This window comes from Oreochromis aureus, linkage group 15 (genome assembly GCF_013358895.1).
Source record: "Oreochromis aureus strain Israel breed Guangdong linkage group 15, ZZ_aureus, whole genome shotgun sequence".
In the NCBI taxonomy this organism is placed as follows: Eukaryota; Metazoa; Chordata; class Actinopteri; order Cichliformes; family Cichlidae; genus Oreochromis; species Oreochromis aureus.
Window position 1 is genome coordinate 24,188,828 of NC_052956.1, and position 26,919 is coordinate 24,215,746.

A 26,919-nucleotide genomic window follows, 5' to 3' on the forward strand; every position below is an offset into this window, starting at 1 on the left:
AGGGGCCCCAACTCCACTCGGAATTAGGCATCACATTCCAAACAGCTCATCGGAGGACAATGAAAAAGGTGGATGTCGTGCTAAACGGCACCGCTCTGCTGGATGGTGATGTCATCCACCCATCCATATATGGACACAGAGGCCCTGCCCTTGTTTGGACACCAAAGTGGGGGAGGAGGAAAGGTTCAAGTCTTCTTTACTGTTTGGCTTTCCCTCTGGGGAAGAAGGCACGACTGGACAGCAGGTGACATGACTCACATAATGTGTCCACTTTCAAGTTCAAATTTCTTTTTCCTCATCTTTACTTTGGCTCCAGTTTTAACCCTCTGCTACCCACCATACAGCCCTGCAGCGTTTCTACAGAAACAAGGCAACAATGCAAGGCGGGAGTTTTTGTTTGGGAGAGGACAATGCCAGAGTTCCACAGCCTTTCTCATTATAATCCCCTGGTATCGTGCAAAGGGAAAGGACATGGATATAATAATATATTTCTCCATAGTGGCTAAAGGGTGTGTGTGTGTGTGTGTTGCAGACAGAAAAGGCCTGTGGTTTGCACTGCAGAGGCTGCTAAATGAGCCAAATATGAGCAGTGCAAAGAGCTTACAGATGCTTACAGCTCTTCATTATTCCAAATGCATGTGATACATAAATACCACAGGAACAAGAAGCCACACTGTACAGTAACTGCCTGTGTTTTGTGGCTTCGATACTTACACTTTTGTTGGATGTTTGTAATTTAGAGATCTGGGAAATTACTTTCTCAGCTCTATATTTTAAATGAATAAAAACCATGAATGTAATCTCTTTTCTTTTCTTTTTTTTCTTTTTTTTTAAGTTCAGAAAAAGCAAACGCCTATCCTGCCGTTCAGGGGAGGAAATACTGGAGGAAAATGAGGAAGTACTCTCATAGGATTAGGGATTAATATCACCAAGGACTTTTTAATAAGTTCTGCTCAAAGATCTGATGCGTTATCGATTTCTCACCGAGGTGTCCCTCGACCAGCTGAGTGATACAGTCTCTCTGGTGACTGCCACCAGGCCTCATTCCAACCCAACATGCCTAAAATACCTCACCTGGGAGGTGTCCAGGTCAGATGCTGAACCACCTCTGCTGGTTCCTTAAAGTAGAATAGGAGCTCTACTCTGAGCTTCTGACCCGACATCTAAGGAGGAGTCCAAACATCCTTGACAGGAAGCACGCTCACATCCACAGTCTCGTTCTTCCAGTCACTTGAAACGTGCAATAACCAGCAAAATCCAGAGCTTCACCTTCAACGCAGCATTCACATCACTGCAGACTCTACACCAATCCCTCAAATCCAAACATCTGGCAAGCAAATTTATGAGGTTTAATTTTTTAATTTTTTTTTTTTTTTTGCTTTTTTAAATAAATCTTGGTGAAATACAAAATGTGATTTTGTAAGATTAAGAAAAACTGATTGAGCCCATAAAGATTTTGCTGAAGGCCAGAGACTGAGAGCTCAAGTCTTTTTGCAACGTCTGCCAAGTTCAAGACACTTCTACCTTCACTTTTCACCTCCATCTTTTTGACCATCTGTGGTTAGCGAGCATAGCAATGCTGCTGCCGATGCTAGCTAAGAGCTCCAGTCAGGTTTGAAGTGTCACTTCACCTGCTGCACCCCAGTATTTGAAAAGGCCTGGTTTTAACCATCTTGGGAGTTTCGACTGCTTTGAACATCCATTTAGATATCAACCATCTATGCCGAGCCTACATGAGAAAAGCTCTGAGGCTTTTACACCATTTAGACTAAAAACAAGTTCATTTCAGATTCAAATCGTACCAAGTGCAGCTTTTGAATGCGTGTTTGCACATTAAAATTCTTCCCTTCCTCCCAAATTTTACTCCGATTGCTCCCCCATGCTCACAGGACACATTATCTGTCATTACTGCCTTGTTGGCAGATGATGGCTCTGCAGAAAGCCTCTCTCTGTGTTTGGGTCTATTCATAGCCTCAGCACTAACCGAAGCCTGTCACAGAGAAGGAAGAGAGCCCCAAACAACCATAAACCCGAGCCAGGCTGAGCCCACAGCAAACATCGGACCAGGAGATGCTGATCTCAAGCTAATAATAGTTGCAGTAATTACCATTAACGTGCTGAACAGAGGAGTCAACGGGAGCGCTTTGATACAGAGGAGGCACAGTTCATGTTCTGACACAAACTGGAAAATCTCCACCACTGTGAAATTACAGAGGATCAAACCTACATTTTTCTAAAGACAAGCCTGATTTATCGGTCAAAACGTCGATGTCTTAAACCACATTAACCCATAACCACACTGGGCTCAGGGCCCTCTGGGTGGTCATGACGAAAACTGAGAAATCCATATTGCCGAGACAGTTGGATTCCCCCATCACCGATAAAATTACATTTAAATGACAAACCCCTCAAAGCATGTTTAAAAACGAGGAATCGATGCAGATCGATGATATTATATGGATAACAGTTTTCCCCTTCATTAAAGCCACTGAAATTTGTATTTCTGTAGTACATAGCAGTCATGATGACAAGTCGTTTCCATAAATAAATTTTAAAAAATACATGAAAATCATCCAGCAGGCAATGGAGGAGATCAAAACAAGAGCTGGAGCTTGGATTCTGTGAGGTAAAGTTAATTTTTACATCACAACCTTTTGGACATTTCTTCCTTCATTAGTTAATGAACATTTGTTTGCTTGCAGCGCTGGTTTGTTTTATTTTAGCCAAATGAATTAAACTTATTGCTTAGATCAAGTCTAGAAGTCTCTAAATGGCAGGTTTTTCTGCAAAATGCTGAGCCGTAGCTCAAAGTACATGGATGTAAACCCTGCTGGTGCACTGTGGTGGACAAGTTTTCATTGAAGGATCTTAGCTTGTTTTTGGTGGGGGTCTTCCAGAGTCAACAGATTCATAAGCTCGTCTCTCAACACTTATTTTGTGTAGCTGTAGTGGTCTGTGACCGTTGTTACACAAACAGAGCCTTGTAATCAGCCAGTGGGATCTCTGCTGGGAATTACATCATCAGGGTCGACATGTTGGTGATGCGAATCCACAAGCTTACTGCAGCCAGCAGGAATGTGTTATCAGAGCAAGCGGAGAGGTGAGATCAGGGCGACGTTAGAGACACAGAGAGTCTGAAAACTTCCATGAAAGGACCATGAAGCTGAACCAACAGCTCAACCTTAAAAAAAAAAAAAAAAAAAAATTGAATACACATGAACATCTTCACGGTTATACTTCAGGTCTGTTCTTCAACCTGCAGACCACTGAGCAGGCACCACTGCTTCAGAGTTTAATTCATTTAGATGCTCTTTTCTCTTTGTTTAAGCCATATTCTGTTTACTTGAATGTTAATTTGGAGTAACATTCACTCTCTTTTAACTCTCATTTTGGTCTCCTCCTCCACCATTTTCTGAGAAAACCAACAATTAAATCAGTTTATCAGCTACAAACCTAAGTGAATCAGGTTTTTATGACTTTTCCTTTAACCTGCTGCATCTTAAGGAAAGCTGATGAGAACAAAGTGAATGAGGAAGAAAAAACAAAGGAGCGGAAAGGCCCCACAATGATGAAGAAGCCAGTATCACACATATTTATGATTCTTAAACCATCACTGAAGATATGAAAGTAAGCAGAAAGATGCTGCTATGAGCCATGCAGACAGATCTGAGACTCAGTGAAGCATTTCTCCAGGCTGTTAAGCGGTTTTATGGAGCATGAGGAGGAGCTGCACTCTTCTATTGTGCAGATCTTCTTATGCCATCTCCCACATTTGGGCTGTTTTGATGTTGGATAATGGAGGTCGGTCACTGGAGGCATCAGCGCGCCTCAAACAAAGACCTTATCAGATCACTGCACATGTTTTCTGATGCTCAGCTTGGGAGGCCAGAGTTCAACTTTCCAAACCAAACAGACTCACAAGTGACAACCATTTTCCACCATGTTTAAAACCTACTGTTTCATCATAAATTCTGCTTTTAGTTGGAGCATTCATAACAATAAGCAGCCCAGACGTGAATCACAATGTGCAAAATTTCATAAAGCCGGAATTTGAACCTTCTCAGTCATCATTTCCTTGTTTTTTAAAATAGTTTTACACCAGCTTTTTAGTTGGATTTAGTGATTGTTGCAAACTGAAAGGAAAAAAAAAATCAATTTTCCATTAAAAAACAAAAACAACAACAAAAACACGTTCTTATTGTACAGGCCTCCGATCAGACTAAAGGATGGACGGAAAGACACCACAGTGCCACCCATTGCTTGATTTTATAACCACTTTTAAAGAGAGAGTGAGTGTCAATCCTTTCAAGCCTGGTTAGAAAGCTGCAGTCATAAAATGTGCAGGTACAAAAACGATTATCTGCCAATTACTGCCAAGAAACAGACCAACAGTTATATAAAGGTTGAGTTTCACTCACTAAAAATGAAGCACAGACATCCTGTTTGTTATGTTAGTACAACCATCTATGGTAAAAATTCATATTGTTACTGACACGAGTGGCTAGAGCTGCCCTGCTCGGCATCTGCTGCTTAATACAGCAATTCTTGATGATTTTTTTTTTTTTTTTTTTTTTAACTCATTCAACATAATTGTTGTGAAGGAAGAAATCATCTGTGGAGATCAAACTGTTGCTGAAGCACTTTGTGAAGAGGCTTTTTTGAGCCACGTTAAGTGTATTGAGATTTTCATTTGGAGTAATAGTCAATCTCTTTTAGCTCCATTTTTGGTCTCCTCCGCCTCCCACACCATTTTCCAAGAAAGAAAAACAGCAAATGTTGTTTATCAGCTACACTGACTTTTTCCTCTTACCTGCTGCATCTAAAAGCAAAGCTAATGAGAACCAAGCTAATGAGGAAGACATTAATTTGGACATTTTTAAAACTGGGAGATTATGGGGATTAACTTGCTTTTGCAGTTTTATGTCAGAAGCAAAGTTGCTGCTTTAACAGTATTTAAAGCAATGCTGCGTAGAGTAACAGCACATCAGTTCACATCAATCGCTGCTGTGTGTTCTGTTTTTGCAATGACTCCGTAAAAGGCATGTTTCACCACCTTGCCTATCAGACAGCATCTAAAACCCAGCTCTAGGTTTTATCTGACCTGGCCAAATAAACATGCATCTGCAGAACACACAGGTTCTTTCAAGAACAACTCATCTCTCATCATCTTTTAAGAAACGTATCCCTAGAGTCTGCAAATCTTCTTCATCCCATGGAGTGAAAGTTCACAGCTCGGTGGACTTCTAAAAATACGAACATTACAGATAACATCAAGTAATTTCAGCATCCGGCAGTGTTTGGTGTAATTGCATTACTTTTGTCATGATGGCTTGATTTCAATTTTTTTTTTAAAAATCCATGTTGGAGATGGGACAAAAAGGAGTGATGAGCACTTCTAATTTGAGGAGTGTGGCTGGAAGCTGAAACTGTTCGGCACGGCAAACTGAGCACACTGAGGTCAGGATTGAAATTTAAGTTTTTCTATGAAAAGTTTGGGATTTTCTTTAACAGAGCTGAGCAGCTTCAGTTCATGACAACAGTTTTTCTGAGAAACATCTGTGATGCAGATCCTTCCATTTGCTCTTTGTTTTTTGCAGGATACTTTAAAAACGTGTGTGTGTGTGTGTGTGTGTGTGTGTGTGTGTGTGTGTGTGTGTGTGTGTGTGTGTGTGTGTGTGTGTGTGTCCCCATAGGCACTTGCATCACCAAATTTTTAAAACAAACACTGAAATTCAGGGTTTTTTCTGTAAGCTACATGACATGAAAGCTCAATAGAAAGCAACGCTGACCCTCTCTGAGCAGTTTAGCTTTCATTTTCAGCAGGTAACCAAAGCAGATGTGGACAGGCTTGTAAGCCTGATGATTAAGTCTTTACTGCTTTCTACAGTAGAACCACAACATTTTTCTGCTCGGTGGCCTCGTTTTCACCCACCTTACTATCAGCTTTGTCCCAGTATTAAAACTATTGAAAGAAAAACCCTCATTATGAGGCAAGGGATTTGTGCAGATGCAGCTAGCTAACAAAAGCAGAAAAGCTTAATTTAAAAATCAACAAAGATCCAAAAGCCACACTGGGGACAAAGTTGACAGGAGCACAGTTGATCCAAAAAAGACAGAGAGGACGAGAACAGCTATGCACAGAAAACAAGACACAGGTGGAAACAGTTAAGGTGGAGCAGACAATCAGAAACACAGGATGAAAAACCAACAGAAACTGAATGTATATGAAAAAATAATCATAGTCACCCCTTAATCAGTTAAGTCACGTCATGAAGTCTTGAGCTGAGCATTTTCCCCACCACCATCTAGGTGTTTTGAAAGAGGATTTGACATGCAGGGAGGCGGATCTGACTAGAAACTGAGGTTACTGCGTGCTCATTGGATAAGAGTTTATGATTGACAAGTCATTAGCCAATGAGCATAACCCTCTGTCACTCTAAGGTAAAATTTATGTTGTATTTAAATCACACAGGCCTAGAGATTGGTTGGCAACCCACCGGTTGCTAGGGGAAAAGCGAGTAATCAAGTGGTATCCAGTGAGATTGCAGAGTGGTTTGTAGGCCTGTGTAACCAAAGCCATTAACTCATCAGGATCGCTGAGCGTTGTGTTCCCATGAATAACTGGAGTTCCGATGAGCTGCCACCTGCTGGTCATTTGATGGAATGCAGCAGTGTCTGAGAGCAGATGACCTGGATCAACTTTAACAGTGGGGTGTTTATTTTTTAAAAGACAAGGGAGAGATTAATGCACCACCTTTGCCATACACAGCAAATTCAAGCATAAACAACCCATCTAAAACCACACCATGAACGCTTACAGCGAGTTTGCAGGTTTTAATTGAGATCATTCTTTAGAGACAACCTCACAAGTTGATGATGAGCCTATTTAGTTCCACAGACACAGACATAAGGGGTAGCTGACTTTCCAGAGTTGAACTGGATTGGACTAGAAAGAGAGAGCATATTTCTCCTATATTGGCTTCCCTTCATTGGCTCCCTGCTGAATCCAGAATTGAAGTCAGAATCCTGCTCCTCACATACAAGGTCTTAAATAATCAGGCCCCCAATGACCTTATAGTACCATATCACCCCATTAGAGCACTTCACTCTCACACTGCAGGCTTACTTGTTGTTCCTAGAGTATTTAAAAGTAGAAAGGGAGGGAGAGCCTTCAGTTTTCCGGCCCTTCTTCTGTGGAACCAGCTTCCAGTTTGGATTCAGGAGACAGACACTATCTCTACTTTTAAGATTAGGCTTAAAACTTTAAAACCTTCCTTTTTGCTAAAGCATATAGTTAGGGCTGGGTCAGGTGACCCTGAATCCTCCCTTCGTTATGCTGCAATAGGTGTAGGCTGCTGGGGGATTCCCATGATGCATTGTGTGTTTCTTCTTCACTAACTATGTGTTAATAGACCTCTCTGCACTGAATCATACTTGTTATCAATCTCTGGCTCTCTTCCACTCTCTTCCTGTCTTCCTTCTTTCACCCCAACCGGTCGCAGCAGATGGCCGCCCCACCCTGAGCCTGGTTCTGCCGGAGGTTTCTTCTTGTTAAAAGGGAGTTTTTCCTTCCCACTGTTGCCAAAGTGTTTGCTCATAGGAGGTCATATGATTGTTGGGTTTTCTCTATATCTATTATTGTAGGCTCTACCTTACAATATAAAGCACCTTGAGGCAACTTTTGTTGTGATTTGGTGCTGTATAAATAAAATTTAATTGAAAATTGAATTGAATTGGTCCGTGCACTCTTGGCATCTTGGTACAGAAGTTCCAAGCTGCTTTAACTAACATGGGCTTAGTTGTTAGTCCAATAATTTACAATAATCAGCAATGTGGGCATTTTATTCGCATTCTTATTATCAGCTGAGGAGGCACAAAAGCTAACCTTCAAAATAAAACGGGAAATAACCTGAAGAAGGATCACAAAGGCATAAGGGGATGCAAAGAGGCACAAAAGTTACAACAGGGGCTGTGGAATAATGCAAAACTAATACAAGCAGAGAAATATGAGTACGCAAAGTAATGCATCACTTTAAAAAGCAATAAAGATTCAGTTGTTATAGATTATGTTTTTGGCTCACAAGACCACAAAATGTTGATTAAACCACTGCTGAAAATAGTTCACAGCAGCTTATAAAAGGTGCAGTAATCCACCTCAAGCTTCATTTTAAAACCAAACATCATAGTTTGAGCTGATTTTAAACGTTTTCTTTCATCTTCTTCAGGGACCACATGGCTTTGAGTTTAGAGCCTCTGGCGGACTAAACTGTGAAAACATTTAGAGATGGACTCATTTTGTTGGTTTTGGCAGACTAACTAACTTTTTTTTCAATATCTGAGACTTTTGGGCCCTTTTCATGCCAAAGTAAGCAATCCGAAAGAAAACAGGTACTTTTGTCCAGCCAGCCTGAACTCACCTCTCTCTCTCCTGCTCCAGCAGGTTGGTGAAGTCATCGCTCTTGTTGATGAAGTCAGCGTGCTTTCGCTTCTCGTTGTCCAGCTCCATGACGGTGCGGCGGTGGCATTTCTCAGCCAGCAGCAGCTGCTCCAGCATCCGTCTGTACGTCTCCTTCTGTTTGTCCTCCAGACGGTCCAACTGAGGGGGAAACACGTCAACACTCATTATGAACAACAACCTGCTCTCTAACACCGCATCTGCCAGCACAATATCCCAAACGTTACGGTGAGATTGTACTTGTGGGAGAGACTCTCTGCACACAATTCAAAACTTGTCACGCTTACTGCACATTTGTTCAGCCTTTCTTCCTCCAGTGCACCCGCAGATTTCACTGAGCGTGGAAAATCAGGTTTTGCTGCCATTCTGCTCACCAGAGAATCACTTTAGGATCTAATTTCAATCTTTCTTTTTTTTCAAGAACTCCAAACCAAAGTTTTACAAGAACTGTTTTATAGCTGGATATAAGTTGAATTTACTCTGTGTGTGTCTGACTGAGCAAAGTGAGGACATGATTTCAGGCTGTGGTTACTCCACCTTCCTCTCTAAATCATTTGTCGTCTATGTATTCAACAGTCAAAGCCTCGACGTTTCCTTTTGAGTTTAGGTTCAGTTCACAGTCTCATTTACTACAGTGTATCATCAAATAATTGTTTTTATTATTATTATTTATTCCTACAATAGCTCTGTACCTTTGAGATTAATGCATTTTTTTGCCACTGTGTGCTCTGATCCAGTGTAAAAAAAACTTGTTATTTCCTTTTAAATGATGAAATGAAAGTTATCACTGACCTCAGCCATGGGCTTCTCGTACACATCGTCTGTTCTGCTGCCACTGTGGGTGAGCAGGGCGTCTCTCTGCAGGGCCTGCAGGGGTTTGGTGGGCACAGCGGAGCCGTAGTGGGCCTCCAGAGTCTCAGGACGGGTTCTCTCCGACTTCAGCAGCCCAATGATGTCCTCTCTGGCCTGAGGAGACACAACAACAAAGGCTTATTGCATACATCCACCTCGTTCATATATTATACTGTGAATATTTCTTTTCAGAGGTTTGGTCAGCACTTCCTGACAGAGGGAGAGAGCGCTGAAACACTTGAATGAGACAAAGCTGACTCCAAATATAACAGCATAAAAAAAGCTGGAATGATGCAATAAAAATACAGATTATATACATATCACGTGATTTGATTATTTTAATCTAAAATAAGCTCTCCAATAAAATAAAACATCATCAACTGCCAGCAGCTTCAGTAACAAACATTATAATATCATGCTTACACTTTGCAGCTTTGCATGATCCACAGTTCAAAATAATCTTTCTTTATTTTATACCGAGCCTTGGTGCAGCTCCTCTAGTCATCATTTGTTTAAAATAAGATGTCTTAACTCCTCCCCCTTTAAGCTAACGTTTCTCTGATAGGCTGACCTTGTAAACCAAAGGTTTAAACAGCAAATGGGAGGGGCTTCTGTACGTAGAAGGGAAAACTGGTCTCCATGACATATATAAATAGAAAAACCCTGCAGGAATCATTTGCACATACACGACATCATTATTTGAAACTTTGGCCATGAGCAGATGCCCTTCTAGTTTTATGTGCAGTCTCATCCCTGACCTTCCAGGTTTGTGCCAGCAGAGAGCGCTGTGTCCTTTATGCAGCATTTCATTTCACAGATCTCCTGAAAGTCCTGAAAGCTGCTTGGTTTATTAAAAGCATCACAATCACCTCTATTTTCACAGCACTGGAAATATACATTGATTTAAAAAGCTGTTTTTATGCTACAGCCATTTAAAACATCCACACAGCTTCACCACAGAGGGTTCAGCACTCTGCTGCTCCACCGTGTCAGTGTATGCTGTGACATCTAATTCAGAGCTTGCGTTCTTACGTTGTACATCTCATACAGCTGTTATTGCAGCCAGCTGTGGATCCTGAAGATTATAGTTGTGATCTCATAGAAAGCATCAAATCTCTGTCCTATTATTTTCTGTCCTTACCCTACATTTCACTAGTGAGCTATTTAGACCAACACATGGTGCTGCTGAGATGAGCAGGATAAATCTGCATAATAGAAGTGAAGAGAAACTAAATTAAAGGAGAAAGCAACAAACTCAAGGAGACGAGGAATGGCTGAAAAAATGCAGATAGGTTCACAAACTGACAAACAGTGAGGAAAAGCACAAAAGTACAGCAGAAGTACAGAAAGTCAAACTGCAGCGTGTGCAGCTCAAAACAGCCCGCCAAAAACTGCATTTCCCCACATGTCCACTCAAGACTGACGCTAAAAGTGAGTTACAGCTTTTGGGGCTACAGATGTCTGGAGGAGCATCCTCCTGTCAATCAAATTAGCTACGCCCTGAACTTTAAGTACTGACTAAATCCAGGTGGATAAGTTTAAAAAAATTGACCTCCAGAAAAATTAACTTTTAATAGAGACCACATGGAGCAGGCTTATTCATGTAAATATGTTTATTTCTGCTGTAAAGTTAGACATCCCAACATGGAAGTCTATGGGGACTGGCTCACAGTTGAAGCTGACCTCTAGTGACCACTGGAGGAACTGCACTTTAACATCTGCTCAGTTTTTCAGCTTCCGGAGTTGCTGCTCAGTTAAAAATCGATATAACTTGGGATTCTGTTGAACGTCGGCATGTGGCCACTCGATTGGTGTCCTAGCTGTAGCTGCTAGCTGTCTGCTGAGCTTCACATCAGCTAAACTGGACCTCTGGACTGTGTTTGTTCTGTCAGTGACTTTTAGAGCATTTTTAATTTCAGTCTTATTTGCTCAGAGATTAGAAATCAGTGGATGACATCATAGTGGCTACACCCATCTTTTATTTACAGTCTATGGTTGAAATGCATAAATGACACTTTATTTAAAAGGACACTCTTGTCATGGTTAAAATGTGCTTATTTAGCTTGAATCTAAAGCAAAGCCTGACCCTAAATGGGTCACCGGTAACCTGGCAACGTTCCTTTCTCAAACAGGAAGAAAAAGAGCGTGTATGATGGGGAGTATTTTCAGCAGCGGTTAATCCACATTTGATACTCATGTGAGTGTTTGTTGCAAGGGGAGGTTGTATGTGGGTCTGGTTTAAATAAACTGCAGTGTGTGTGTTCATAGTGATGAAGTATCATATCACCCGAGGGAAGAGTGCGGCTCACTGATGTGTTTTTAATAGTTCTTGGACGATAACGGAGCTCAGAGGAATAAGATATATAAAGGTTTAATCCACAGTAGTGGCATGTGATCAGCATTAGTTTAGGTATATTTATGAGATTTGTCGACGTGGAGGAAACAGATGATGATGTTTGGTGCATTTCTGGCTCTGTCCTGCTGCAGCAAACTCTCCTTTTGTGTCTAAAATCTTGATCCGTTTTCTATTCCTGAGCACCTGACACGTGAAACAAAGCAGAACAAAAGCAGCTCTTCCTGTGTGAGACGTTGCTCTGTGCTGATTATTTCTCTGCCTGATGGAAAATATTCAACACGCCCAAACAGATGAGCAGGATGGAAACAGAGGGCGAGGCAGCAGCATCCTGCCTCTCCGGAGAGAGCTTTATGAATGTGCCTCCATTAGAAAATCATTATCAGAGTGGAACCCAGAAGCAGCTGGTGGGCTGTTTCCACAAAAATCTCACCCATCACATGCTGTGAAACATCAATATGTCTCAGCGATGATGAAAAACTCCACTGCATTTATGGCTTTCACATCCCCAAACAGCTTCAGGCAAAGGAAAAGAAAGGAAATAATCAACACTTGTCAGCTGTCAAATAAACACTACTGCACCATCTCAGCCAATACAATTAATTATTAAGACAACTGATCCTACTGTAATCAAACTGTGACCAAGTCAGCTGATTCAGTCAGGTGTCCAGCATGTTCTCAGAGGTGCTGCAGGTATAACGTCACAGCCATGGCTGACATTATCACTGTCTGATGGTATAATGGCTATACCCGTACATGAACAGATGTTGACACTGTTTCCATGCAAGATTGAAGCTCAGTCAGACATAGACACACTAGGATTACCAGAGCATGTGTTTTTAAATATAATGAACACTTTTCAAGCTATCTGCATATTTACATTAAATTACAGATGAGAGGAAAACAGCTGTCCAATGGCTAAAAGAAGTAGCAGAAAGAGTCTCCTGCGTGTTGTGGTATAAGCGATAAAACATGAGCCTGGAGGAGATGGGCAGTGACCACTCTGGGGAGGCTTCACCTGGTGAGCTCTCCTCCAGCTTAGGGCTAGATCCATTTAAACCAAATGGAGTAAAGAGGCGTCTTTGATGTAATGAAACCCCACTGTTAATGGAACGCTTTTCTAACCAATCAGACAACTAAAAGAGCTTTAGACTATAAGCCACATTTAACTATACATTCATGCTACGCTGCACTCTTTAAGCACTTGGTCCACTTCACATCCACAACCAATAAAGAATCATCACTTAACCTGACATGCATGTCTTTGGACCTGTAAACAAGATTAAACCTGCTGACTGACAAAGCAGGTTCAAAGTGACCACTCAGTCTTCGCTGTCTGTATTAATGAGCCACACCGGCAGCTTTGACAAACTAATTTTACGTGTCAAAGGTTTGGTTGAAAATACACTTTAGTTTAGGGAACATGGTTAAATATGAATAACCAAATCAAGTTACTGAGCTTTCTCATTAAATAGGGACATTTCTTTGAAATTTAACGAACCTCCATCTGAATGCACGTATTCCTTCTCAGATGTACTTGGCAGCGCTCAAACCATCGCTTCATTAGAGATTTGCATGAAGTCGGTTGCCGGACACAGAAATGTGATGTCATTCATACCTGAACTTCTCCCTCCATGACTCCCAGCAGGTGAAGCAGGTCCTTCTTGGACAGATCTGGTGTTCCTGGCTTCTGGCTCTCTGCAGCTTTCTGAGGTTTCTTCGCTGAGCCCGACACCCCCGTCCTCCCATCCTTCTCCTCTCTGTGAACTTTCATCTTCCTCTTCGTCAGCTCTGACATGTTTTCATCTTCCTGCTTGATGAAACCTTTACTGGGCTGGATGTGTCCATCATCTGGACCTTCCATGGTGCAGGTCCTGGATCGCATGTTTTTACCTGTGGGAAAGGGAAAAAAACAGAAACCATTAAGTTAAAAAAGACCCAAGAAAGCCAGATGTTTGTCTTTTTATATAAGTGCTGGGTTTCAGCTTGTAAAGATTTACTTGACTTGAAGGTTTGCTTTGGACACCTATGACATTAACAGAATCATTTTATTTGCAGCTCAGCCTCAAATTTCAGCTGTATGCACAACAAAGACATTAGCAAGTGATGAAAGCATGACAACAAAATAAAGGCAGTGAAATATTAACCATGATGGATTACCCAGCTCACCTTTCAGAATTTCAACCTCTCCAAAGATGATTTTCATAATATTCAAACTAACTGGCAACGATGCAGCAGCTGCCTGGAAGGTCCAAACCACTAACTGTATGTAAAAGATAGACATGGCCACCAGACTACAGATCACCCAGTGGCTTGTCGAACAACATTTGGAAGGTTTCTCAAATTTGACTTTTTGGCCGTCACCATATAGCGCATGCCTTCAGTGATGCACAGCGTTGGTAATACAATAAAAACAGGTGACTCGTATAAATATTTACTCTTTATCCAAGCTTTAGACGTCCAAATGTTTCTGTACCAGCTTGTAAAAGTGTTCATTTCTGCTGTAAAGTTGAACATTTTAACATGGAAGTCTATGGGAATTGGCTTTGGGAGCCAGCCTCTAGTGGCCATTATAGGAACTGCAGCTGAGTTGAGTTGGTCAGAACTAAGGTTCATATCTTCATCATATTGGTTTCATATTGCAATCTTGCAAACAACCCAAAGAGCTTCATGTGACATTCTCACATATGTGGCTTGCATTACCCTGTATTTGACAGTGACTGGTTTGTAGGTGGAGCTGTGCATATGACGTTGCTCAGTCATCGATTAGACAATCACCGATAGAATGAACCAAGAAAAACGATTCACATTCCTCTTGGGACTTTTTATCTGACTCATGAGAAAAAGAAAAACGAGATATAATACAATGAATTAACAATTTAGGAAGGTTTAAACACTTTTTCAAACAGTTTGTTTTTTGTGACCCTTGTAGACAATGAGGACATTTAAGTATCCCAAGTAGGAGGAAGAAGTCACATTCATGCCTCGATTTATGAGACTGCATCCTGTAACCAGGTTTCTTAAACCAATTAAGGGAAAGATCTTGGAGAAGCTCACGGTTCATCAACAGTAAATTTATACACCTGATGACCAGTGATGGACATATTAAGTTAACTTTAAAAAACAGTTTAAAAAAAATATTCCCATTCCAAAATGTCATGTGACAATCTCATTGGCTTACAGAGTGATGATGTCACAAGGACAAAATGGGAGTGAGACGCAGCATTTGTAGTCAGTTTGTTTGCAGCAGTTGTGTTCGCAGCCTTCAAACGTTCGACCAAAGATACATTTGGAAACCTTCTCAGAGTCACTGTGTACAAACTCCAACATGTATCCACAAAAACGCCAACTAAGCAAAAAAGATTACAGTGCCTGAGGTAAAACAATGGCATCTACAAGAGAAGGAGGAAAGCTTGATGAAGCACTGAAAAAAATAAAGAAATCCTCCAACAGTAGGAAGAAAGGATAAAAAGCGGAGAGAAATGGAGCGCAAATTCAAAGGCGTGGAGGGAGAAAACAAAGTGCTGAAAGTCAGGCTTGATCAAACACTGTGAAACAATAAAGAGCTTCTTCAAGAAAAAGAACAACAGAAGAAAAGACAGGAAGAAAAACGTATTCTCCAGGACTTTGAGAGGAAAAGAGTACAACTGCAACAATTCTGTGATGAAATGAAGGACAAAACAACTGAACTGAAAGGAGAAAAGGAGAAAAGGAAAAACTGGAAAAACGATGCTCAGAGATGCAGCGTAGGATCAATGGAATAGCGAGAAACAATCTTAGAGCTCATTAAGGGGATATTGTTGAAATTCAGTGACTTGAAGAGTGAAAACACAGAAATACAGGCACAAAAGCAACAACAATAGAAAATAAATGAAGACCTGCAGCGTACACTTCAAGAAATCCAAAGAAGAAACGAGCAGTTAGAAGACATGCACAACAAAGCACAAGACAGAAATACAGACATGCACAAGATGACTCTAATGCATGAGGCGACATCCAAAGAACTGAAAGAAAAGCTTGAAGAAACACAAGCAACATTAGAAGAAGTGCATCAAAGATACCAGAAACTTGAGAAGCAAAACGCTGAAACAATTGATGAGTTGAGAATCCTCATCCTGGAGAAAAAAGGGCTTGTGGAAAAGTGCCTGAAAAAGGCACTTGTTCCAGAGGAGGGACACCTCACCCCCAGCCAGTCCCGGCAGTTGACTTCCCCCTCCTGATCCTGGTTCTGCCGGAGGTTTCTGCCCGTTAAAAGGCAGTTTTTCCTCCCCACTGTCGCCTAGTGCTTGCTCAGAGGGGATTGTTGGGGTTTTCTCTCCTCTGCCCTGTTTCTTTATTTACTTGTTTAACTTTTTTGTTCTTACTTCATTTTACCTTGTTTCTTTATTTACTTGTTTAACTTTTTCGTTCCTACTTCGTTTTACCTTGTTTCTTTATTTACTTGTTTAACTTTTTTGTTCTTACTTCGTTTGACCTTGTTTCTTTATTTACTTGTTTAGCTTTTTTGTTCCTACTTCGTTTTACCTTGTTTCTTTATTTACTTGTTTAGCTTTTTTGTTCTTACTTCGTTTTACCTTGTTTCTTTATTTACTTGTTTAACTTTTTTGTTCCTACTTTGTTTTACCTTGTTTCTTTATTTACTTGTTTAACTTTTTTGTTCTTACTTCGTTTTACCTTGTTTCTTTACTTACTTGTTTAACTTTTTTGTTCCTACTTCGTTTTACCTTGTTTCTTTATTTACTTGTTTAACTTTTTGTTCCTACTTCGTTTTACCTTGTTTCTTTATTTACTTGTTTAACTTTTTTGTTCTTACTTTGTTTGACCTTGTTTCTTTATTTACTTGTTTAACTTTTTTCTTCCTACTTCGTTTGACCTTGTTTCTTTATTTACTTGTTTAACTTTTTTGTTCTTACTTCGTTTTACCTTGTTTCTTTATTTACTTGTTTAACTTTTTTCTTCCTACTTCGTTTTACCTTGTTTCTTTATTTACTTGTTTAGCTTTTTTGTTCCTACTTCGTTTTACCTTGTTTCTTTATTTACTTGTTTAACTTTTTTGTTCCTACTTCGTTTTACCTTGTTTCTTTATTTACTTGTTTAACTTTTTTGTTCCTACTTCGTTTTACCTTGTTTCTTTATTTACTTGTTTAACTTTTTTGTTCTTACTTCGTTTTACCTTGTTTCTTTACTTACTTGTTTAACTTTTTTGTTCTTACTTCGTTTTACCTTGTTTCTTTATTTACTTGTTTAACTTTTTTCTTCCTACTTCGTTTTACCTTGTTTCTTTATTTACTTGTTTAACTTTTTTGTTCTTACTTTGTTTGACCTTGTTTCTTTATTTACTTGTTAAAGTTTTTTGTTCCTACTTCGTTTGACCTTGTTTCTTTATTTACTTGTTTAACTTTTTTGTTCTTACTTCGTTTTACCTTGTTTCTTTATTTACTTAACTTTTTTGTTTTTACTTCATTTTACCTTGTTTCTTTATTTACTTGTTTAACTTTTTTCTTCCTACTTCGTTTTAACTTGTTTCTTTATTTACTTGTTTAGCTTTTTTGTTTTTACTTCGTTTGACCTTGTTTCTTTATTTACTTGTTTAAGTTTTTTGTTCCTACTTCGTTTTACCTTGTTTCTTTATTTACTTGTTTAACTTTTTTGTTCTTACTTCATTTTACCTTGTTTCTTTATTTACTTGTTTAACTTTTTTCTTCCTACTTCGTTTTACCTTGTTTCTTTATTTACTTGTTTAGCTTTTTTGTTTTTACTTCGTTTTACCTTGTTTCTTTATTTACTTGTTTAACTTTTTTGTTCCTACTTCGTTTTACCTTGTTTCTTTATTTACTTGTTTAACTTTTTTGTTCTCACTTCGTTTTACCTTGTTTCTTTATTTACTTGTTTAACTTTTTTCTTCCTACTTCGTTTTACCTTGTTTCTTTATTTACTTGTTTAGCTTTTTGTTTTACTTCGTTTTACCTTGTTTCTTTATTTACTTGTTTAACTTTTTGTTCCTAATTGTTTTACCTTGTTTCTTTATTTACTTGTTTAACTTTTTGTTCTTACTTCGTTTTACCTTGTTTCTTTATTTACTTGTTTAACTTTTTCTTCCTACTTCGTTTTACCTTGTTTCTTTATTTACTTGTTTAGCTTTTTTGTTTTTACTTCGTTTTACCTTGTTTCTTTATTTACTTGTTTAACTTTTGTTCCTACTTCGTTTTACCTTGTTTCTTTATTTACTTGTTTAACTTTTTGTTCCTACTTCGTTTTACCTTGTTTCTTTATTTACTTGTTTAACTTTTTTGTTCCTACTTCGTTTTACCTTGTTTCTTTATTTACTTGTTTAACTTTTTTGTTCCTACTTCATTTTACCTTGTTTCTTTATTTACTTGTTTAACTTTTTGTTCCTACTTCATTTTACCTTGTTTCTTTATTTACTTGTTTAACTTTTTGTTCTTACTTCGTTTGACCTTGTTTCTTTATTTACTTGTTTAACTTTTTGTTCTTACTGCTTTTACCTTGTTTCTTTATTTACTTGTTTAACTTTTTCTTCCTACTTCGCTTTTACCTTGTTTCTTTATTTACTTGTTTAGCTTTTTGTTTTACTTCGCTTTACCTTGTTTCTTTATTTACTTGTTTAACTTTTTCTTCCTACTTCGTTTTACCTTGTTTCTTTATTTACTTGTTTAACTTTTTGTTCCTTCCTACTTCATTTTACCTTGTTTCTTTATTTACTTGTTTAACTTTTTGTTCCTACTTCATTTTACCTTGTTTCTTTATTTACTTGTTTAACTTTTTTGTTCTTACTTCGTTTGACCTTGTTTCTTTATTTACTTGTTTAACTTTTTTGTTCTTACTTCGTTTTACCTTGTTTCTTTATTTACTTGTTTAACTTTTTTTCTTCCTACTTCGTTTTACCTTGTTTCTTTATTTACTTGTTTAACTTTTTGTTCTTACTTCTTTTTACCTTGTTTCTTTATTTACTTGTTTAACTTTTTGTTCCTACTGCTTTTACCTTGTTTCTTTATTTACTTGTTTAGCTTTTTGTTTTACTTCATTTTACCTTGTTTCTTTATTTACTTGTTTAACTTTTTGTTCCTACTTAGCTTTTACCTTGTTTCTTTATTTACTTGTTTAACTTTTTTGTTCTTACTTCGTTTTACCTTGTTTCTTTATTTACTTAAATTTTTTGTTCTTACTTCATTTTACCTTGTTCCTTTATTTACTTGTTTAACTTTTTTCTTCCTACTTCGTTTTACCTTGTTTCTTTATTTATTTGTTTAACTTTTTTGTTATGTGCATATGTATGTGTGTGTGTGTGTGTGTGTGGGGGGGGGGGGGGGGGTAGAAAGAGGGAGGAGAGGTAGAAGAGAGAGAAAGACAGAGAGAGAGAGAGAGAGAGAGAGAGAGAGATTGAGATCATAAGGCCACATAACTCTCACCCCTGCAAGAACCAAGTTTATGTGTAAACAGTTTGAGCAGCCCTTTAACCTTACAACACTGAGAACTCGACAAGCTAGCATTTCTCAAAACCTACACATTATATTTACACTTTGAAGAAGAAAAAAGAAACATTAACTTGGTAAGTGTGTACAGTCTACTGTCTGTTCATCCAGCTTGCAACAGATTTGTTCACACTCACAATACTTTATTAATATTTTTCCCATATATTCTTAATCCCCAAACATCTACAGTACACTGCTAAATGCTGCAATGTAAATCATGTTCAACACTTTGCATAAACCTGAAGGCAAAGCTTTTCAGCTCTTTGCAGTGAGACAACAGAAACACAAAGATGGCAGAAAAAAGTCACACTTTGATGAGCCACAATTTAAGCTTTACTGCTGCACTGAATACTGAGTTTCGTACTTTGTGCATTTTAGATGGGAGAAAGCTTTGGAGAGACGGACCTCCCCATGTTTGAGCAAATCTCCTCTACGATCAAAGCCAGGTTAAACTATTGTTCTGTGAAAGTGAAAAGTAGCTTCAGCATCACATCTCTGGAAGATAAATGCAGTCAGGTGGTTGTGACTTCTACATTCATTCATAGTGATAATGAAAAAAAAAAACAAGTTATAGCCAATTGAATCTGAATGAGGCCAACATTCATGAAGTCTGGATGAAAGCAGGTCGTGACTAAGCCAGAGAGAATCCTGGCAGGCCAGAGGTAGCAACCACGTTACCGATACCCGTTATTAATAGTTGTTTCAGGGTAGATGCCAAAATTTCCCATGTGTCAAAACCACAGAGCTGAAAAGAAAAGGCTCAACCAGGGGGGTCAAAATCTAAAGCCAAGACAAGCTCATCTCAGCAGCTGGAAGTCCAGGCGTCAGATGGAGAACATTTCGACAAGTACGGGGAAAGAATCTCATCTTAAATCCATTCAGATTATATCCTCTGCCCCAAATGTGGATTTAATCACCATATCATGGATTCCAAACCATAAATATGGTGTCACTCCACATTAAAAATTAAAAGTGTGCCTTGAATCCAAAGTCAGTCCGTATGATTTATTCTTCTTCTACCCTTCATCTGGAGTCAGTTTATATCATAAAATTTACATCCTGAATTTGGAATTAAAAATTAAGAGTTCAACACTCAAAACGTGGTGTCAGTCCATATGATGAATTCTGTAATGTGATTCTGGAGTCATTTCATATGATGAATTCTCTATCGTGAATCTGGAGTTAATCTATATCCCAAGATCTTTAATCTGAATCTAAAGCCGGTTCATTTACACGTGACTGAAACGTGTAGCTCATAGTTAAGAAACTAAACAGCAGTTCACAGTTTCAACAGTTACTCTTATGTTTGTCGTTGAGAGTAAAACAACTATTGCACCACAAGACCATAAAAACAAGCTAAATTCTAGTTATGCTAATAAGAAGTTGAGATATTAAAATTCAAATTCAAAGGATATATTCAGTGCCAAATTTTAACCTGTAGAGTTTTATTTTGTTAATTACTTATTCTGCCTGTCTGCATTAAAAAACTGTCCCAGGAGGTACTGCTTGAGCAGCGTTGATGGTACTGTACATAGACACAACATTAAAACACCAACATGATCTCTCCCACTTTTTCCTGTTTTAGTTTAATGCATTAGTTCAGATATGACACTAAATGTCCAATACGAGTGTGTCCTGACTCACAAAGGATCCACAGGCAGATCACCACCAAGAAAAACACGTATTTCTAATTTTTGTGTACTCAACAAACAGACCAACAAATTTAACCAACAGCATAAAATCGTTGGCAGTCAGAAAGTTTTTGTCCACAAGGTTTAATTTCAACCCTAACTCTGAAACCTGCACTGATATCAAGCTGACAGGACAATCAAGGTCCTGGGACATTTTGCTGACGTTCAGCAGGCCTTTCACTGGAAGCGGTGAGTACGGCGTCTGTAAGCAGAGATGCTCTGTTTACAGGTCATGTTGTTTTCATTCCTGTTGCTACGTGTCACATCAAAGACTTTCACAGGCTTCCGGTGGACTCTCACTCGTCACATCCTGACACAATGTTGCACTGAGTCCCAGATAAGTAAACCTGTCCCTATAAACAGTTTACCTCCCCAGAAGGAGCCATGAGTCATGATTTCACTGTGACCTTATCAGCATCACACCCTGATGAAGCACAGATGAAAAGCGCTACTCAGAGAGTTTTCCATCACTGAAAGTCTTCAGTACAGAAAAACAGATTTATGTCTCGAGTATCGTTAGAAACCTCCTCCTCTTTAATGTCGTCTGCAGGGTGTCGTCCACCATCTGTAACTTTCCAGAACCAGTGATCTCACTTCCACATACACTTCACAGAGCAGTCATGCAGAGAGGGGCGAGGCACGGTGCTTGATTAAAGCTCCTCATTTTCTTACATTATCAGTGTCTCCCATTCCACCCTTTTTTCAACAGAATTACATTCTGGTCATAAAAACATTTGATTTCTTTCACATGTGGCCCTGCATGAAGTCATGAACAACTGCACAACACCTCTGACATGTAAGCAGACATACGTAACTTTACTAGAGCTTTACTAAAGCATAGGGCCAAGTATGTACTCTAATGGAAGCAACCTCTACCATGAGAAAGCCCTCCACAATACATTACAAACGTAAATACACTGGGTCCTGAATAAACAGTGTTTCCGATTTTCAGTCCTCTCTTGTGAGCCATATTTCTGGACACATGATGAGGCTAAGATGGTCTCTGATTTACAGGACGGTGTGGATAAAACCTCTGACAGCTGTGGCCTGGGACTGACACATGAGACTGTGTGGATGAGTGGAAGCACGGTGCTTAAGAAGATCATCCAATAATGACAAGGTCACAGGATTGACCCTGTGATTGACAACTGTTTCCAAAGCATTTTAGGAGATAATCTTCAATGTGAGCACTCCTGTTGTGTTATTAAATAATAACCCCACATTTAATGTAAAAGTCCAGATTTAAAACCTTTTGTGTCACATAAGAACCCCAAACCTGAAGTCAGGTGGTAGATGCTCACTAATGTTGCTGACAGGGTCCAACAGGGGTTAGCGTGGGATAACCAGCTTGGAAAAAGGCACTAACTCGCCTGCATTGAAAAATTGAGGTTTTTATGTCTGTTGATGCTGCACGAATGCAGCACTCTCTGATTGGGGGCAGGTGTAACTTAATCTGAGGCCTGATATGTCACTCATGTGCTGTGCAGCCCGCTAACAGTGTAAATACAGCTAATGGGCGTCCTTGCAGCAGTCTCAGCTGTTTGTTTGGTGAAACATAAAGAGGTATTTTTAGGGTGTCCCCACTCGTGTCCAGGGTCCAACAAGGGGAGACTCCGGGGCTATCACTTTATGAGCCATCAGCAATCCCAGAGATGCCTGAACCTCGACTTCGCTTCACAGCTGCAGCTCTCGCACACGTCAACAACGGCATTTGTTGTAAACAAAGTGCCCGTTAGTCGGGCGAGCTTGAAACGCCTCCAAGTTAGCAGAGGTCACATTTGGACGAAAACACCAGAGCAGTTAGCAAACAGCCACCGGCTCGGGTTCCATATTGTAAAGATGTGTCCGAGAGTAAATATAGACCATACTGACAACATGCATTTCGTCTCTTGTTCATTAAATGGATTAGAAACAAACACCACAAGTGCTGTCATACAAACACAAACCTGACAAAGTTGGGAGGCTGTGATTTACAAATGATTTGCAAATCTCAGAAACCAAAAAGACCAGAGAGAACATATCAAATGTTTAAATGTATTTTGAAAAAAATATTTTGAATTTTGAATTTTAAGTCAGCAACACATCTCAAAAAAGTTTCCAACTGTGCAGCATCCTGTCTTCTTCTAACATTAGACTTCTTCTAACATCTGTGAGCTGAGGAGAGTGGCTGTGGACTTTAACAGAGGAACGTTGTCCCGTTCTGGTCTGATGGAGGAGTCTAGCTGCTCAGCAGTCCTGTCTCTTTGTCCTCTTGTGGGTTTCATGATGCTCCAGATGTTCTCAGCTGGTCGAAGGTCTAGACTACAGGCAGACCAGCTCAGCACCCGGACTCTGCTGTTGCAAAGCTGTGCTGCTGGAATAGATGCAGTCTGTGGTTTACCATCATCCTGCTGAAATATGCAGGCCTCCCTAAAAATGCACATCATCTGGATAGGAGCATGTGTTGCTCTAAAACCTGTATATACCTCTCAGCACTAATGTACCCCCACCATAGCATCAGAGATGCAGGATTTTGAACTGAGCACTGATAACGAGCCAGATGATCCGTCTACTCTTTAGTATGGAGGATGTGGTGTCTATTTTGGGATCTGTCTGACCTCAGATCAGTTTTCTCCTTTGCCTCAGTCCATTTTAACAAGCTTTGGTCCAGAGGAACCAGTGCTGTTTCTCCATCACAGTCACAGTCAGTCTGGCTTCTTCACTGTATGATGGAATGATGGAGCTTTAACCTGTGTGTGTGTGTGTGTGTGTGTGTGTGTGTGTGTGTGTGTGTGTGTGTGTGTGTGTGTGTGTGTGTGTGTGTGTGTGTGTGTGTGTGTGTGTGTGTGTGAGCACCACGCTGAGCTGTTCTCAGACAGTGATTCCTGAAGTGTTCCTGAGCCTGTACACTGATCTCCTTCCCGGAGCCATGTTTTTAATGCAGCACTGCCCAAGGATCATGAATATCTATAATTGATTCTCAGTCTTGTTCCTGACGCACAGAGCTTTAACCCGCCCTAACCCCGACCAACTGCAGTTTTCTCGGCTGATTCCAAAAAGACTTTTTGTAGATTTTGACTTTGTTTATGGACAGTACATCTGCATATGTGTTGGTCATTAGGCAAATGTACAGAAACCTGCAGTCAGCTGAAACTGAAGAAGCCACTTGGATGGATGATGAAAAGTTCCTCCCACTGAACATCCAGATGAACTGAATCAACTTTCTGGGATTTCCTCACCTGGATGATGGAGCGTGCATCAAGACACTACTGGACAGGAGTGAAGCTGTTTTTGTGTGAATACTGTGTAAAATGAGCTGTTGTTTATGTGTAATATTTAAGTTTCCTTCTCTTCCACTCTAGCTCTAATTTTGGTTTCTTTAGTTTTGTGTGTGTTACGGGGTGGATTAAGAATATAACCGTGACGACAAGAACAAGTGTTTGTTTATGTGTGAAGCGCGGAGTATATTTTTTCTCAGCTAAACTTCAAGGATAGATTAATAATTCCAAATGCTGATGAACCAGGAAATGACATGAATCTTGTTGTGAATAAATTCGAATGCAGTCTTTCAAAGGCTGTTTGACCTGTTTGTGAACCTCAGACTGCTGAACATAATATTTGTGTAGCTAATAATCACAGAGGTGACTGCTGATATTTCATCAGAAGCTAACTTTCTCGTCCACTGGCAGCAGTAGCCGTTGCCTCCCAGATCTCTCACCACTTGCTCTGTTTTACGAGCTCAGCTGTGAAGAAATAATCCTGCAAAAAGTCTGTGGCTTCCTGCCAGCTGAGCTCACAAACTTCTGGATTCCCAATAAAACTCCATCCTTTACTATGTGGGTTTCGGCTCATACTGAAGAGGCAAAGAAGTGTTTATTTGTGTAAGGCCCATCAATAATGCAAGGCCATTCACAGCGCATTATACAAGACATAAAAAGGATCATGGGGGTGTCATTAAAAGGAATATGGTTCTGGTCTCCTTTATAAAGGAAGATAAGTTATGATGAAAAGAACACTGGAGCAGCATCATAAAAATCACTGTGGTGAGCTGCAGTTCCTCTGATGTCCACTAGAGGCTGGCCAGACAGGGAGTCAGTCTTCACAGGCGATATGTTAAAATCTCCAACTTTACACAAATAAACACGTGAATGTGAATTATTGTGTGACTCATCCAGGGAAGGTTTTAAATCAGTGTGTGTAATTTGTGAGACGATGTGACAACAATCCACACGGAGAGGTTTCTGCAACACAGCGTTAACGTCACAGAAACTACGCAGACATTAAGTGTTTTACTAACATTACTATAACGATATATCACACATGGGGTGATGTTATTGTATAACTTTATATTACTTTCATTTGTTTTGTAATATTGTTATAATGGAGTCTTACCTTTTCATGTTAGACTTACATCCTCTGAAATGTTTACTGCAAATTTCCTGAAAATTTGATTACTATTATTTTTGTTTTTGTTTTGACTCCTGCTGTTTTTATCCATTTGTCCATTTTACCCAGTGCGGTAAAGCCTTCGTTCTCTTGTATCTCTCTTGACCCCCTTTTCCATTAGTACCAACTTGGATCGACTCACCATGACAACAGTGTAATAAATGACTCGCCCTTTGTTACTTTGTCTGCGTTTGAGCCCTGTATTTGGGTCCTGTCCATCACGCTTAATGACACAAAATGTGCTTGTAGGGTCTCAAAAATGTTTGCAGTGTTGGTGGTGCATTAATGGTACTCATTATTATTCTAATGAAGTTTTTTGATTTTCTTCCTCTCTTAGCATTGAAATGTTAGCGACTGACGTCACAGTGGCTATGTCCACCTCTTATACACAGTCTGTGGTATGAACCCACTTTTCCCTGTGGGGAAATTTCCTGCGCTGCAGACTTGGCTCATGTTAGTGAGCCAGGTCGGGTGGGGTCACATGCACTCAAATGACCTCACAGTAACTCTGCTCCAATCAAAATGCACTTTCTCTAATTTGGTGTCACGCATACAAAAATCCCCCCACACAAATTGACCGTGTAACACAAAAATCAAAGCGCTAACTCAGCGTGTCATTCTTCGCTTCAATCCATGGAAAATCACTCAGCTCTGCAGGCTGGGATAAAATGCTTGACTAATATCAGCCCATCAAGCTCTTGTACTTATAATAGTGACACTTACAGTTGGTTTCAGTGCTGCTGCAGGCTCATATTACCTCCTTATTACCAGGCAGTCAAAGCCACATCAGAAATAGAACAATTATAAGCAGCACTCGACAGGCAGCACGTGCCCTTACAACCACATCCTTAATGCTGTTTCTATAGCTTCCACATATCTGCTTAAATTAGCAACTTTCTTGCCTTGACCTTGTCCTGAGTGGCCATTAAAGTCACAGATATGGTGAGCAAACAAGCGGCCAAGGTGAAATCATCTTAATGTTCATGGTTTTTGACACAGCCATTTTTCAGCTTAAGTTCACTTTATTAATCAGCATCCCATCATTTTAATCAGTGGGTGATTTTAAAAATAATCTGTTGGACAAACTCTGATAAGGTTTTCTTGAGATGCCACATGGATGAATCTGATCGCATGAAGGGTCATTTTTTTACACTTAACACAGCAAATAAAAGACACAATAATCCAAACCTGCTCCAACATGGGAACAGCTATTCATGGATAACTTGGACTATGATAGAATACATGCACATCTGGGCAGTTCACTGAGGACACAGATGTTGCTGTTATGAAGGAACATTAATTCACTATGAATGCAAACTGTATCCTTACTTAATTTAAATTACAAGAATTTGTAGGTTTTTATAACATTTTAAAGATTATTTTATTAACTTTCTATCTGCTCACTGAGGAGTATAGCTTCATACAATTGTTTTATTTAATAATATATACCTGGTTTTTCTAAGTTCAGACACGTTTGCAGTTGCAAACACAAAGACGCTCTGCAAATCTCAGCTTGCGTAAAGTGAACATTAAATGTGTGGCTATACTGTCAAGTTCAGGAGACTGATCCTTCTTAGTATTTCAGTGTTTGAGTCGGTATTAAAAGAAGGATATTTGTTACCTGTTTTACTTTTTTATTGAAAATATACT

At 39.5% G+C, this 26,919-nt stretch overlaps 1 protein-coding gene across 2 annotated transcripts in view; it reads right to left on the reverse strand.

The window, feature by feature from the left end:
- LOC116329562 (filamin-A-interacting protein 1) overlaps positions 1 to 26,919 on the reverse strand; it is a 52,337-nt gene that overhangs the window by 10,130 nt on the left and 15,288 nt on the right. For both annotated transcript variants that reach the window (XM_031751610.2, XM_031751609.2), the window contains exons 2-4: positions 13,279 to 13,553; positions 9,248 to 9,421; positions 8,418 to 8,596 (exon numbers count right to left, since the gene is read on the reverse strand). In XM_031751610.2, the coding sequence (XP_031607470.1) occupies positions 8,418 to 8,596; positions 9,248 to 9,421; positions 13,279 to 13,545 (620 nt within the window). In that variant the 5' untranslated portion in view covers positions 13,546 to 13,553. The remainder of the gene's footprint in view (positions 1 to 8,417; positions 8,597 to 9,247; positions 9,422 to 13,278; positions 13,554 to 26,919) is intronic.